Source organism: Heterodontus francisci, chromosome 6 (genome assembly GCF_036365525.1).
Source record: "Heterodontus francisci isolate sHetFra1 chromosome 6, sHetFra1.hap1, whole genome shotgun sequence".
In the NCBI taxonomy this organism is placed as follows: Eukaryota; Metazoa; Chordata; class Chondrichthyes; order Heterodontiformes; family Heterodontidae; genus Heterodontus; species Heterodontus francisci.
In genome coordinates, this window is record NC_090376.1 from 38,257,113 (window position 1) to 38,273,190 (window position 16,078).

The following is a 16,078-nucleotide window of genomic DNA, read 5'->3' on the forward strand; positions in this document are numbered from 1 at the left end:
TGAGGCAAAGTAATTGTTCAACATGTCTGCCATCTCCCCGTTATCAATGATAATATCTCCAGTTTCAGCTTTTAGTGGACCTACATTGCTCTTGACCACCCGTTTTCCCTTTATGTAACTATAAAATTTCTTCTTATTGATTTTGATGTCCCTTGCAAGTTTCATTCTCATTCAAACCTCTAAGAATGCAGCACTTCGTCAGACTACGCTGAAGTATCCACCTAGACCACATGCACAAGTCAGTAGAATGGGGCTAGAATCCATTACCTTCTGACTTAGAGACAAGTGTCTTACCACTGGGCCAAGTTAACACTTGGTAATGGAGTGGAAGCTAGAAGACACACAACATACCGAAGGGAGTCACGAGTATAAAACGCACGGAACACTGATAGAGAAATAAATTGGGTTGGCTTTACCCAAAGAATGAAAAAAGGACTTGTATTTATATAGAATCTTACATGACCTCTGACATCCCAAAGTGCTTTTACAGCCAATGAAGAGTTTCTTCCTGTAGTTGCAGAATAAGAATTGTAGCAAATGCAAAGACGGGCTTCCATGGTAGTTGATGCAGTACAAAAGAAAAATTTGAGGATGGTGTATTGAGTCTGAATAACCCACTTGCAAACCGGTCTGCTAGTGAAAAAGACTACCTCAGGCACTTATGTGAATGTCTCCTCTATAAGGGCTAGCATACTGCTGATGGTGATGGTGTTCATACAGTGACATCCATAGAGGTAGTGTCATCCATGAAGCCTCATTAGATTATAAATTTATTGAACATGCAGCAGACAATTAGGATCTGGAGATACTATCAGGGCTATATAGAAAAACGATCTTGACATCTGAAGTGCTATTTCAAAATGCCAATAGCTTGTTCAGTGACCTCCTTGTAGGTACATGGAACTTTCTGTATTTGTACTCAGTTTCTGACTCTAGGTTTCACCATGGTGTTATAAGCCAGGGTGTGAGAACGTAGCCTCAATTCCCAAATCTGCTTTCTTTGTGTCCTTCAAAGAACCCAAGCACATATGGTTGATTTAATAAAAGAGAACCATGACTAATATCTATAAAATTGACATTTACCTGCATGATCTTGTGTTGTTGGTCATTGATCACCCAACTGTTGTTGGAATGAAAGCCCTTATGGTATATTAACAGCATGGCATTGTTTCTCAGGGCTGGGATGGTTACGAGTGCTGTCAATAACCTTCTGGACTTTGGAAACTCCTGTATGCAGGAAGAATTGTATTGATCTCTCATCCTGCTGTTGCTCTTCCATGAGAAAACACTGAAAGTGTTTGCCCTGGTGAACGAAACATCAGTGATCTGTTTGATGCATCTGCACATTGCAGACTGACTGATGATACTGATGTACCTTGGAGTGGACTGGAAAAAGCTGGAGGTATAGAAGTTGAGGATGGTTGTGACCTTGACAGTCCCTAACCATGTTGGCCGTTTGGTGTGGATTGTTGGGTATGGTAGCGTAGTGGTTATTTTACAGGACCAGCATTTCAGAGGTCTGGACCAATAATTTGGAACTGTGATCCGACCATGGCAGTTAGAAATTTAAATTCAGCTAATTAAATAAATCTGCAATAAAAAGCGATCATAAAAAGCACCCACGAATCTACTGGATTGTCATAAAAACCCATCTGGTTCACAAATGTCCTTGAGGGAAGGAAATCTGCTGTCCTTACCTGGTCTGGCCCACATGTGACTCCAGACCCACAACAATCTGGTTGATAACTGCCCTCTGAAATGGCCTAGGAAACTACTCAGTTGTCACCACCACCACCTCGAGGGCAATTAGGGATGGGCAACAACTGCTGGACTTGCCAGTGACGCCCAGATCCTGTGAATGAATGAATATATAAAACAATCTTGCAACTGATGATAGAGCTTCATTGCTGCCTTCACGGTGAATCTTAGCCTGTGGGTCAGTTCTGTTTTGATAATCCTAGATAGCTGCATGTGGGTCTCTGTTTTGGTCAGTGGGTAGGGCGGCTGTAGGCAAATTCTGTGTTCACATGAACCCCCCACCCCCCACCTTGACATGTATTCTTTCATTCTTCTCTTCTGCCATCAAAAACCACAAGAATAGAGAAGCAGTTCAACACTCCTTGAAAGGTCAGAATGCTATAGGTTTTTAACACCTATTTTAAATGGGTAAACTAAGCACACAGCAGAATACTTGGGTAAAAATCAGGCAATTGAACAGGAAACCATTTGCATGATAATATTTTAATGAAGCTTTTGCACAGGCAATGAGCGAGTGCACTGGGGAGCTGACAAAACATTACATCATTTACTAGCTGCTGCACATCCAAATCATGGCGGCAGAACCCGTACCCATAACAGAAAATCTGTTCCATAATTCTTTTTAAAATTCAATTTTAGTTCTTACCTTAACAGCTCCACAACTCGCTCTTCTGTAAGCATTGTCTGATGGTGGGGTTCAATTCCATGCATGCTGGTAAACATTCAATACCTGCCCCAAGTGGCAATAGTAAAATTTAAAGGGAGTTGTTAGTTATTTGTGAACTCAGAAAGTGGGAGTTGGTAGGCTGTTTCATCATGAGTGGCATCACATCCAAGCCTGAATAGCAACAGTAAATCAAAGTCTTCTGGGTGTTTCTGCTAAGTGGCTGCAGATTATCACGTTGTACTTTTATTAACTTTTTGGTTCTATGGGGTAATTTTAGCTTAAGCCATAGAGAAGGAAACCAGCAGGTTCAGGCTGGAGGCCTATTATATACTCTGACTTCTATGGAGAGTAAAATTAAGCAGTTATTAAAGTGGGCATCTGACCCAAACCTGTATTGTTCTTATTGGGCAGCTTAGGTTAAAGTTATTCTGTATTTGTCACTTATGCAGGTAGCACACTGTAATAAGCCAAATGGAAGCTACTTCAGCCTCATACATAGTCACGCATAGCTTTTCATGTGCTAATTATGTGGGGCTCAGAGGATGCTAGAGTGATGGGCTGTTTTACCTGCAGCTGCAGGCTACTTGCTGTCTTGCATTGTTGATGGATCATTCATAAAGCTGAGTCACCACGATTAGAGATACAGCACTGAAAGGAAAATGAGAGTCAACTTTCTCAGGTGCATTTCCACAGGGACTATCTTGAGGCAGGGATAGAAAATTAATGAAACAGATAGGCTGCCGACATATGTAACATGTGGTAGCCCATCCATGCAGCACCCACACTGTCAGGGACTGTTATGTAGCAGGGCTACGGGCCAAGTGCTGGAAAATGGGATTAGAATAGTTAGGTGCAAGGTCCAGGACTACGTGCTGAGGGACACACTAAAGCTTGGGGCAGCTACCGCAAAGGCTCAATGGGGAAAGACCACAGTGTAACATCCTCCCGCCATAGTGAACTGAGGGGCTGGACCCATGGAAAACCCCTTGGGCTGTATACACCAAATATGGGTTTGCTGTAAAATGTACATGGCATGTAAAATGGAATGGAAGGGTTGTGAGGCAACTCACCCCTGTATTGAAGAAAACTGATTTCCCTTGCACTTTCTGGAATGTCAACTTGGTGCTGTTTTGAACTGTTTTGTAATGTATTTTTTTGCAGATTTTTATGAATAAAGTATATTTTTGGGGGAAAAAATTAGAATAGATAGGCCGGCATGGACACAGTGGGCCAAAGGGCCTATTTCTGTGCTGTATAACTCTATGACTGTGACTCTATGGCTCCCTGATAGGACAAGGCTTTTTATATGTTCAGAAAGCTCTATTTAAATTTTGCTCTGTACACTTCCATGTAACTCTTCCATTTGTCTACTGCTAGCCCACTGGCTGTAAGCACCACACTCAGGAGCAACAGGTCCAGAAGGGAATTTTTTATCTGTAGGAAGTAACTTTGAACAATATCTGTTCACAAAAACTGGTAGTAACAGGAACAGTAGCATAGTGGTAATGCTACTGGGCTAGTGATCCAGAGGCCTGCACTAATGCTCCAATGAATTCAAATCACACCACAGCAGCTGAGAAATTTAAACTCAATTCATTAATATATCTGGAATAAAAAGCTAGACTCAGTAATGATGATCATGAAACTACTGGATTGTCATAAAAACCTATCTGATTCACTGATGTCCTTCAGGGAAGGAAATTTGCTGTCCTTACCCTAGTCAGGGCTACATGTGACTCCCAAATCCACAGCAATGCCCTCTGAAATGGCATAGCAAGCCACTTAGTTGTATCAAACCGTTACAGAAAATGAGTAAAACTAAAACCAGACGGATCTCTTGGCATCGACCTTGGCATGGGAAACTATAAAGGCACATCCTGCCCAGTCGACCCTGCAAAGACTCCCTCACTAACATGGGGGCTTTTGCCAAAATTGGCAGAGCTGTCCCACAGACCAGTCAAACAAAAGCCTGACATAGTTATACTCACCGAATCATATCTTACAGCCAATGTCCCAGACTCCTCCATCACTAGATGGTGCCATAGTGGTATACAGTCAGGAGGGAACCCTGGGAGTCCTCAACATTGACTCTGAATCTGATGACGTCTCGTGGCATCAGGTCAAACATGGGCAAGGAAACCTCCTTCTGATTATCACATCTGTGAGAGAAACAAAAGCCCTTGACCTCGTCAGCAGACATGGTGTCTTCAAATTACTAGCAAAGATCGGATGTCCACCAAATCTACTAAGTATCATCACCTCATTCCATGACAATATGAAAGGCACAATTCAGCATAGTGGCACCTCATCAGACCCCTTTCCTATCCTGAGTGGCATGAAACAGGGCTGTGTTCTCGCACCTACACTGTTTGGGATCTTCTTCTCACTGCTGCTCTCACATGCGTTCAAGTCTTCAGAAGAAGGAATTTTCCTCTACACAAGAACAGATGGCAGGTTGTTCAACCTTGCCCGTCTAAGATTGAACACCAAAGAATGGAAGGTCCTCATCAGGGAACTCCTCTTTGCTGACGATGCTGCTTTAGCATCTCACACTGAAGAGTGTCTGCAGAGACTCATCGACAGGATTGCAGCTGTCTGCAACCAATTTGGCCTAACCATCAGCCTCAAGAAAACGAACATCATGGGACGGGACATCAGAAATGCTCCAACCATCAATATCGGCGACCATGCTCTGGAAGTGGTTCAAGAGTTCACCTACCTAGGCTCAACTATCACCAGTAACCTGTCTCTCGATGCAGAAATCAACAAGCGCATGGGAAAGGCGTCCACTGCTATGTCCAGACTGGCCAAGAGAGTGTGGGAAAATGGCGCACTGACATGGAACACAATAGTCCGAGTGTATCAAGCCTGTGTCCTCAGTACCTTACTCTATGGCAGCGAGGCCTGGACAACGTATGTCAGCCAAGAGCGATGTCTCAATTCATTCCATCTTCGCTGCCTCCGGAGAATCCTTGGCATCAGATGCAGGACCATATCGCCAATGCAGAAATCCTCGAGGTGGCCAACATCCCCAGAATATACACCCTACTGAGCCAGCGACGCTTGACATGGCTTGGCCATGTGAGCAGCATGGAAGATGGCAGGATCCCCAAGGACACATTGTACAGCGAGCTCGCCACTGGTATCAGACCCACCGGCCGTCCATGTCTCCGCTTTAAAGACGTCTGCAAACGCGACATGAAGTCCTGTGATATTGATCACAAGTTCTAGGAGTCAGTTGCCAGCGATCGCTAGAGCTGGCGGGCAGCCATAAAGACGGGGCTAAAGAGGAGTGAGTCGAAGAGACTTAGCTGTTGGCAGGAAAAAAGACAGAAGCGCAAGGGGAGAGCCAACTGTGTAACAGCCCCAACAACCAATTTTATCTGCAGCACCTGTGGAAGAGTCTGTCACTCTAGAATTGGCCTTTATAGCCACTCCAGGCGCTGCTTCACAAACCACTGACCACCTCCAGGCGCTTACCCATTGTCTCTCGAGACAAGGAGGCCAAAGAAGAAGAAGAGAGAAACAAGGCTGAAGCATTTGTTATCATCTTCAGCTAAAAGTACTGAGTGGATGATCCATATCAGCCACTTCCATGAGGGCTACTCGGCTCCAAACCTCATTACAGCCTTGGTCCAAACATTGGCAAAGGAGTTTAATTCCGATTGTGAGGTGAGAGTGATTATCATTGACATCAAGGCAGCATTTGACTGAGTGTGGCATCAAGGAGCCCTAGCAAAATTGAAATCAATGGGAATCAGGGGGAAAATTCATCACTGGTTGGAGTCAGACCTAGCACAAAGGAAAATGGTTGTGGTTGTTGGAGGACAATCATCTCAGCCTCAGGACATCGCTGCAGGAATTTCTCATGCCCACCCATATTCACCTGCTTCATCAATGACCTTTCCTGCAACATAAGCTCAGAAGTGCAGATGTTCGTTGATGATTGCATAGTGTTCAGTCCCATTCGCAACTCCTCAGATACTGAAGCAGTCTGTGCCCACATGCAGCAAGACCTGGACAACATTCAGGCTTGCGCTGATAAGTGGTGAGTATCTAAGACAAAGCAGCCCACTTGATTGGCACCCCATCCACCAGATTAAACATTCACTCCCTCCACAGCTGACGAACAGTGGCGGCAGTGTGTACCATCTACAAGATGCACTGCAGCAACTTACCAAGGCTCCTTCGACAGCACCTTCCACATCAGTGATCTCTACCAGCTAGAAGGAAAAGGGCAGCAGACACATGGGAACACCACCACCTGCAAGTTCCCCTCTAACCATCACACCATTCTGATTTGGAACTATATTGCCATTCCTTCAATGTCACTGGGTCAAAATCCAGGAATTCCCTAACAACACTGTGGGTGTACTTACCCCACATGGACTGCAGCTCACCACCACTTATCTCAAGGGCAGTTTGCTCTTAAACCTTGTTTGATATAGGAGATTTTTCTCTCTAGCGGTTCATAAGTCCTCAGTGGGTCCAGAGGCATGTGATAAAGAGATGGGAGCAGACAGGAGAGGTCTCCTCACTCCAGGAGCAAACAGTCTTTCTCCAGTTCAAACTCTTTGTACAAATCAGAAAAACCCAGGTTGCCAAGCAGGTTAGTCATGTGACTAGCTGGTCTGACCACTTCTGTTTGTGGATTCTCTTGTCTTAGCCGACCTTGGAATGTCTCTTCTTACACACAATACCTGGTGCTCAAAGTTCATTGTAGGTTAAATAGGAGCAGAGAATAGCCCCTTTGTCTCTCCAAGCACTGTCTGTTAGTATGCAAATGTTTTTTTCCAGCCATGGCTGATTAACAAGTCATTTCCTCGCTCCAGCAACAGTTTAAAATCAATGTTCATATACTTTCTATACTGATTCCTGGGGTGGCAGAACTGACGTATGAGGAGAGATTGAGTCGGTTAGGGTTATATTCGTTAGAGTTCAGAAGAGTGAGGGGGGATCTCATAGAAACCTATAAAATTCTAACAGGACTTGACAGGGTAGATACAGGAAGGATGTTCCTGATGGTGGGGGAGTCCAGAATCAGGGGTCATAGTCTAAGGATACAGGTAAACCTTTCAGGACTGAGATGAGGAGAAATTTCTTCACCCAGAGAGTGGTGAGCCTGTGGAATTCGCTACCACAGAAAGCAGTTGAGGACAAAACATTGCATGTTTTCAAGAAGGAGTTAGATATAGCTCTTGGGGTGAAAGGGATCAAAGGGTATGGGGGGAAAGTGGGAACAGGTTACTGAGTTGGATGATCAGACATGATCATAATGAATGGCAGAGCAGGCTCAAAGGGCCGAATGGCCTACCCGTGCTCCTATTTTCTGTGTTTCTATATGGCAAAATTAATATTCTTGGCAGGTGGGGGGGGGGGGTCTGCATGACAACAGGAAAAACAAAGAACAAAAATGTGTATTTTCTATGTAAATTTGTGCGTAGTTCAGTGCCTCAAAAGTAGTAAATGCTTGTGTATTGTCTGTCCTTCCAATCCAATTAAAAAAGAAAAAACAATGAAAATCAGGATATGAAAGGAGGATAAGTTCTTCTGCAGTAAGAATTCTGTCGTGTCTTCTTTGCATAAGATACCAATTGTTTATTTCCTTGCAGTCAGTCATTCTCAGACCTTGTTTTCTCAAAACAGATGGGTGTGGAGATGCCTAAGAGAGAATATAAAATGAGCCACCCTGAATTCCTTTGCAAGCCTGTTGTTACCTATCACTGCACTACCCTCCAGCACAACGCTGATTGTAATTAATTTAGTACACTCACGCATCCTCTAGTAGTTTAGATCCATGGTCCAGGATGACAGTTTGCTGAAAGAATGTTTTTGTTAGAAAAATTCCAGCATGCATTATTCATCGGCATGGCATGCTCACCAATTTATTCTTGCTTTAGTTATGTATGAGTAATACCAGTTATGATTCTGCATTAGTCTGTAACATTATTGTGCTATCATGTTGCAACTGTATCACTATTTGAAAATAATACTCCCTCTGCGTTCCATCTAAAAATAGAGGTTTGCAAACATTTAGCTATTTTAAATAACTCCACAAAATTAATTGCCCGATACACTAGACAAATAACAAATTTATAATAGGTGAATGTCGGTGTTTCTATTTAATACTAAAGTTAAGTCCCTCATTTAGTTCCATTGTGTTATGCTGATGAGAATGTTGTTTCCAGTGTTAAAGCATTCCCTGAGGTGGCCTAACCCACTCAGAGTACTTTCAAATCCCTCTATAGTTTCTCAGTGCTTCGTCAGCTCTGGGGTATGTGGTTGGCAGTTATATTTTTCTCCAGTACAGTTTAAGATTACAAACACTTACATACAAGATTATTTTAGTTTGTTATCAAATGGTGCTTTCACATCCTCTCAGTTCACTGGTTCCTCCCAGTCATGTGACATAAGAGTAGGAATTCTGACTTGTAGCTACTCCCCTTTTCTAAAGTATGCTTCAACTTTTCACAGTTCAACAGTATCACCTCTCCTCCTCACCACTAGCTCAGCCTGTTACTTGTGAGGTGAAGAGAGCTTCTACTCTAGTGAGCATTGTTGCAGATATGTTCAAGGAACTACCTTTATCACCAAGCTCAGGCTGTGTCTATCTGAGTTCCCTGTCACCTCAGGGCCAGGATATGTACCTGAGGCTGGATCAGTCACAACGCCGGTCACCATACAGGGTGAGCAGGATGATTGCAAGGCAGCAGCTGCTGACTTTAATTCAGCAAGGTATGTCTATTATATTAAAGTGTTCAAGATACGTCAGTAGTCAAATCATAAATACAGAGAGCCAACCATAAAACAAATGAATGCTGTTCTGGAGAATTTTTTAAAGAGGAAATATAAAGTAATGTTTATCCTGCTGGTTTAGATCTTAATTTTTAAAACCTTCAACAGATGTGTTTTCCACCTTTTCCCTTATGATAACTTCATAGTAACTTCTTTTCTCGACATGTATTAATACTGCTTCAATAATTTTGCTGAGGAAATTCACCCTGTGCTGTAGCAGGTCTGAATTGGTAAGCAGTGCGGTTGTATTCACGACCGTGCCACAGCCACTACTGAAACCAAAAGTATAACAACACTCTGACATTTTTAAATAAGACTAAATGGGCTAATATATTTGTGCTTGTTTAAAGTCTCAGCTTTTATCTGTTGGCATTCCCTAATATGATTAGTTGTTTAAGAAAGTCATTTTAAAAGTGTAGTGCAATTGTTAGCATCTTGGACCAATAAACTGCCACTGTTTTCACATTTAAAAAAAAAGTTTGGCAACTTCTGTTTCATTGGCTTCAAATCAACAACACAATGAATTAAATCTTCTGAAAACAATGCCAACTATCTCTTGAACATGACATTATTGTGACAAATAATGCACAGCTGTTCTGTCTGTTCTCACTGCCCAAACAAAAATATAGTTTCCTGAAACAGTTCACACATGAAGACTCTGCCCCTTTAATTAAAAGTATCTAAATGATTAGAATTTCTCATTAATTGAAGTTGTTGTTCTTTCAAAATAGAACATTAACTAGTTGAGTCATCAGCTGTGTACCTTTGAGCTGGATTGCTTAGCAACAGAGTTTAATCTTTTACTGCAGCTCTCATACCAACAATTTTAATCATCCTTATTGACATTGCAAGATTGACTAATCAATAAACATCCCAACCAGTCTCATCTGTGTAATCATCCATTTCATTGTGTCAGTTATCCTCGAATGATGTAGTGCATGATTTATATATTTTTTGAAAGCTTTTTTTTGTGTATCCTTTGGGCAACCTGTGCTCCTTTTAAATTAAGGAAAAATCTTCTCAAAAGAGCACGTCACCCTTTTAGGGACATTTTATGCAAGAACGGACTTTTTCATTGGCTGCCATTCACTCCCCCCATCCCTCTGGAAAGTTTCTGATGCAGTATCTACTGTAGTGTGAACTATTGCAGTGCAATTCTTTCAGAATGCAGAATGTTTTCACAAAAGTAAATAGAAACAATATTTTAACAGCCACCACTATTTTCATAGGCGTCATCAGTAACGTCATTTTGAATGTCTGTTTACAAACATCCATTAAAATGATTATCCTGCCACTTTGATAGGGCAGCTTTGTAACCTGGCAAACAAATAACACAGTCAATCATTAGATAAACAACATGTATTCATAGAATTACTTCCCCGGTCCTGAGAAGTGGAAAGTTATCGGCCAGCAGAATTTCAGAGAGCTTCAATGTTAATCTGTCATCATCTAATCAAAAATTCAAATTTACCATGTGCTGACTTGTACAGCTTCATCAACCAGAAGGATGTGATCACAATAGTATAATCACATCAGTATATCAGGAGATGCATTTGATCTGCATCAGAGAAATCTTGACATTACAGGGAAAGCACAAGTTGCTGTGTTTAGATACATGCTTATCTCCAGAACATTCCGAACACTATCAGTTTTGGCAGGGATCCCCTGATTCTTTTTTACCATCATCAACAAGTTCATTTTCCCTACTCAAGTTCATGGCCAGTTAAAACAAAAGTTGCCTTGTCTGCCTGATTTTGTTTAAATGCTGTTTCATGGTAACATCCATCTGAGAAGTGCCTGTTTTATTTCAATGGGCCTGTTTTTATTGCCCAGAGTTCTTCATGAACAGCCGCAAAACATTGGTGCTGTTTTGACTTCTTCCAATTTCCTTTTCTTTTATCCTGGCAAGCATGCAGGGTATCTTGTTGACTTTGTAATTACTAAAGTTACTGATGTGTGAACACAATTAGTGTCAACATGGAGTTGATAATAAGGAGACTTCGCACACGCACCCAAGGCAAAGATCTTTCTGCAGCTGGTGCTAGTTTATAGGGATATGGCTAATTTAGGCATTTGTATGGTAGGGATGGCCACACTTCGTCAAGCACCCATTCCCTCTTATTGTGCAGAGTTGAAATTGGTTCTGACAGATTTTCTTCATAGCGACAACATGACAAATGAGTTGATTTCAGTTCCATTTGCTGTGTTCCAGATAATAGGGTTCCGCTGTGTATACAACGTATTGTTACGACCAAGGCGGGAGTAATGCACTATCAATTCAGTCCCGTTACTCCACAGGTCACAGCATATTATTAAAGTTTGCCACCTACCAGAAATTAGCCAAATTAAACATTTTATTAACCCCCCTGAATAAAATGCACCAAACCAGGTATCTTTAAACAACAACTAATTAAATATTTATTAATAAGCTAAATCTTAAACAATAATAAGATAAATCTATGTGTAAAAAGACTTTATAACTTCTTATTCCTCCTAACCGTCATGCACACACACACAAATTCAAAAACCCAACAGTTAACTGGTTTTAAAAATGATGTTTGAAATCAGAGCTGTTTCTTAGGAATAAATTAATATCTGGGTTGTATGTCCTGGTGGGTTATGTTCCCAGATCAATGAGTTGTACCACAGTCAAATAGTCAGATGCCACTCAAAGTCTCCAGGCAAGTTGATGAACAATCTGTATGGATAGTCATTCAAGGCATTTCGGCTGCAGTAGGCATCACACAGATCTTTCAACATGGAGTATAACAACAGGTCTATTTAGATTTTGAATTGGCAGTCTATCATTAGAAACTTTCCTGAGTTTCCAGAACTCCCAGAAACACAAAAGACAACAGAAAGTCACTCCTGAAGCAATGATTTCTCAGACTGCAAGTAAAAAGGAATTTGTTACCTCTAACAATGCAAAGATTCCTTTCCGGGGTTGTTTCCTCTTTAGGTGAAACACAACCTGTAGGCCAATGTAGATTTTCTGCTGACAGAGACGAGATCCTTCCTTCAAGGAGAGCACGCTTCATTGGTCTGCAAGATCAAACTTGTTCTAGCCAGTCTTTATGTCCAGTCAAACTGATACAGTACTCTCTTGCTGTTGCTTAGGAAACAGGCTTGTAGCTCGCACACACTGTCTTCAGAGAGACAAACAACTCTCAGTCTTAAAGGCACACAGACCCCCCTTAGTTCTTAAACAGAGAAAAACACTTCCATGACTGTATAAATCATATTATTTTTATTAAATTGAGGCAAAATGGAGTTTATCATTCAAGCAAATGAGGAATGGCATTGTGGTCAAATGGATTTTGTTCTGCCAAGTACAATATGAATGGTCTATATTTGCCTTGCACAAGTACAGCTCCACGTGCAACCAGTCAGTATTTTGAAATGTTTCCTCATCTCAAATCTGAAACATGTCCTAAATGAGAATCTGATAAATGTTCCCGATTTAATTACTGAATGTCTTTCAGGAAATTTGCCTGACACTGAACAGTACTAGTAATCTTGTATGCTAAGTGCCTCATTGTTCTCTGTACAGTTTAATGAAAGGGAGACAATTTCCTGATTTGGCATTTCTGGCGGGGAGCATCCACTACAATGTTGATAGGAAATTCATGTGCATTGTGCCTGATTTTCAAACCACTTAAGTTAATGATTGGAAAATTGTGCATTTAGGTATCCCTAAATTTCCATTATGCATGGATGTTGGGTGAGACTCCACACTGTGAGCACAGTCAGAAAAGTCACAGGCCAGAATTTTATGCCCCCCCCCCCCACCAACGAGCAGGCTGGTTGGGGGGTGTGCGGGGGCAGGGGGCGGGTGATGCGAAAGATTGACTGGGAGGTGGGGGGCCATTCCTGATGCCTTCGCACCTCCGCTGCAATTTTACGCGTGACAGCAGTGGCGAGAAACAACCTGCCCACCTCAGGCCAATCAAGGTCTTTAAGTGGCCAATTAACTGCCATTTAATGGCCTCCTCTCGTCACCACTGGTACTTTACCCACAGTAGTCTTCTTGCTGGCTGGGGGTGGGGTGGCCCTTCTAATTGGGCACCCTGTGCCCACAGAGGGCTGCACAGAAGCCCCAACCACCACCAACCCACAAAACATACCCCCACCCCCGCCCCAGCTGACCATCCCTTACCTCACTGAGGCCCAGCCGATCGTCCCCGGTGAGGCCCCAAAAACATCCGGTGGCTCCCAGTGGCACTGCTGGGACTAAGAGTTGCAGGCCCACTGATTTTCCTCAAGGAAATGGAAGTCCCATCCAAGACCCATTAAGGGCCTGGGGAGCAAAAAATCCTGGCATGGCTCCCCAGGCCCGGCGGAAGCGGGCTCACCACCGACTTTTCAACCGGTGGGTAGGGCCTGCCGCCCAACATTAAATTCTGGCCACAGAATCTAGTATTACATTTGGCCCATCGTGCCTGTGCTGCCTCTTTAAAAGAGCTATCCAATTAATCCCATTTCCACTGCTCTTACCCGCAAAGCCCTGCAAATGTTTCAATTTCATGGTATTTATCCAATTCCCTTTTGAAAGTTACTTTTGAATCTGCTTTCACCAACCTATCTGGCAGTGCGTTCCACATCATAGTAACTCACCCCAACATTACCTTATAGATGTGAGTAAACAGTGCAGCAAAAGCAGTAGGAAGTGTTAATAGGCACTTCTTCTGTTTCATCCCTACTCCAAATCTTGGTCCCATGGTAAATTGTCTTTGCTCATTAATGACTCATCATAGGTCATTTATGCAAGTTGTGGAGAACTGCAAGTGGATGGGGGAATTCAAAATAAAAATGTAGCTCTTTAGCTTTGCTCACATTCAGACCTGTGCTTGAGTGTCAGCTGGCTGTTTCTCATACAGCTTCCTATACTTTACAGCATTGCTGTTCTTATGCATAAATGAAGTGCCTCACTGTGCCTGCTGTTCTCCCATTTTACTAGCGACATGAAAACTTTGTGTTAAGTTTTTAAACATTATAATATTGTTTGGCCCATACCATAGATCCTGCATACATTTCCAATAAAAGCATAGATTAAATTTCATTGCCCAAGTGAAACAATGTAAAATGGCCAATATTGCCTCTGTTGATGGTTTACAGAACCCTACCACTAGGAATAAATATCTCTGTATTAGCAGCTTTTATAGAAATGACGCAGATACATGCTCATTTTATTACTGTAGCAAAAAGTATCAGATGAGTCTCTTCCAGTTACTGAGTGGATTTCCAGATGGTGCATTGCGATACATGCCAACACTTTGAATACAGCATCTCGTGTTTCAGAGGTGAAGGGAAAAAAATCCTGTCGCACCCTACAGGAAAAGCAGCTCATAGCTGTTTATAAGTATAGCCTACAAAAGACTTGTGTTCCCAGCCATTGACAATTAAAGTGGCCTTGGTATTATTTAAATTAACTTTGAATGTAATTTACAGCTTAATCAGTAAAGTTTGCAGGATGATTTGCTTAGTATGGTAGTGATGTTATTTATTGTAGTGCAAAATTTCTTTGCTGCTCATACATTTTAATTTTTTTTTAACTTGAAATAAATTAGCACAAAGGTCCATTCTTTCAGCTGCTGGGAATGTAACTTATGTTCTGGTGCATGACATAGTGGCCATTATGGTGTGGGAGTGGCGTTTGGAGCACAGGATGTTCCTGACTTATTTGGGGGAGTGTCTGTTGTTTACAGCATACTTTATTTCTAACTGTTCTGCCAAGTGCTTTTTACAGCACTGAGTCTTTTTAATTCAGGAGGGTGATGTTTATGGCATAGGTTATTTCAATGTATTACAGGGAGTGGTATTTACAGCACTGGTTACTTGTGGTTGTTTCAGGGATTGCATTTACAAGCACAGGTTTATTGTTTTCCTTTGCTCCATGACCTTTTGGTCAGCTATGTGGCCTTGTCCAATCTACATCTTCTCCTTTTGTTATCTCTTGCCCCATCCCCGCCTCACTTGCTTATAACCTTTGACATTTCTAATATTTGCTAGTTCCGAAGAAGGGTCACTGACCCGAAACGTTAACTCTGCTTCTCTTTCCACAGATGCTGCCAGACCTGCTGAGTGGTTCCAGCATTTCTTGTTTTTATTTCAGATTTCCAGCATCTGCAGTATTTTGCTTTTATTCTGACGAGAGGTGTTTACAGCAAAGATTATTGGCCAACGTTTTCAGGGAATGGTGATTACAACATAGATTCTTGGTTGTCCTGAACTCATCTGATCATTCGCTAGTACATCACATTACTGACCCTTCTACAATATTATAAGTTCTCATAAGTGGATTTAAGTGTTTCTATAATGATATGCATTTTCTGTTAGATCTTTTATTATTCAGTAACAATAAACTCAGCAAACTGTTAGATGAAAAAGCACATTTAAAAAGAACATTCTTCAGACTCTTGTAGTGGAAGTGATTGTTGAGAATGACTGAAAATAAGGAATTTGATGAGAACGATCACAGATATGCTTCAAAATGCTGGTGGAAGTGTATGTTCAATATGTGCCCTTGACTGAGTCAGTAATAGACATATTAACAAGCCTAACATAGTATAGCTCCACAGGGGCAGCCCAGTCTATCTATAAACTATTATCTAAATATAACAAATATAGCAGAATGATGTCAACAACAAATGAATGAAGTGAGCTTATAAACTAAAATACTTATTTTTAGGATTGATATTTATTATTCTTGGGGCTTACATAGATTGGGGAAAAAGTTTCTCTGTTTAGGCCTTTAAAAGTTATTAATTTAGTATTGATCCAATTCTCATCTCTTGCGCATCCCCGAATTTAATTGTTCCACTATTGGCGGCCGTGCCTTCTGCTGTCAAGGCCCAAAGT

General features: G+C 41.8%; 1 protein-coding gene across 8 annotated transcripts in view; it reads left to right on the forward strand.

The window, feature by feature from the left end:
* The window catches only part of stard13b (StAR related lipid transfer domain containing 13b), a 617,921-nt gene that overhangs the window by 420,327 nt on the left and 181,516 nt on the right, over window positions 1-16,078 (forward strand). The window contains exon 1 of one of the 8 annotated variants that reach the window (XM_068033493.1): window positions 8,900-9,160. The exons of the other annotated variants lie outside the window; for them this stretch is intronic. Coding sequence (XP_067889594.1) covers window positions 8,992-9,160 — 169 coding nt within the window. The 5' untranslated portion in view covers window positions 8,900-8,991. Of the gene's footprint in view, window positions 1-8,899; window positions 9,161-16,078 lie in introns of those variants that run through there. 8 annotated transcript variants of the gene reach the window in all.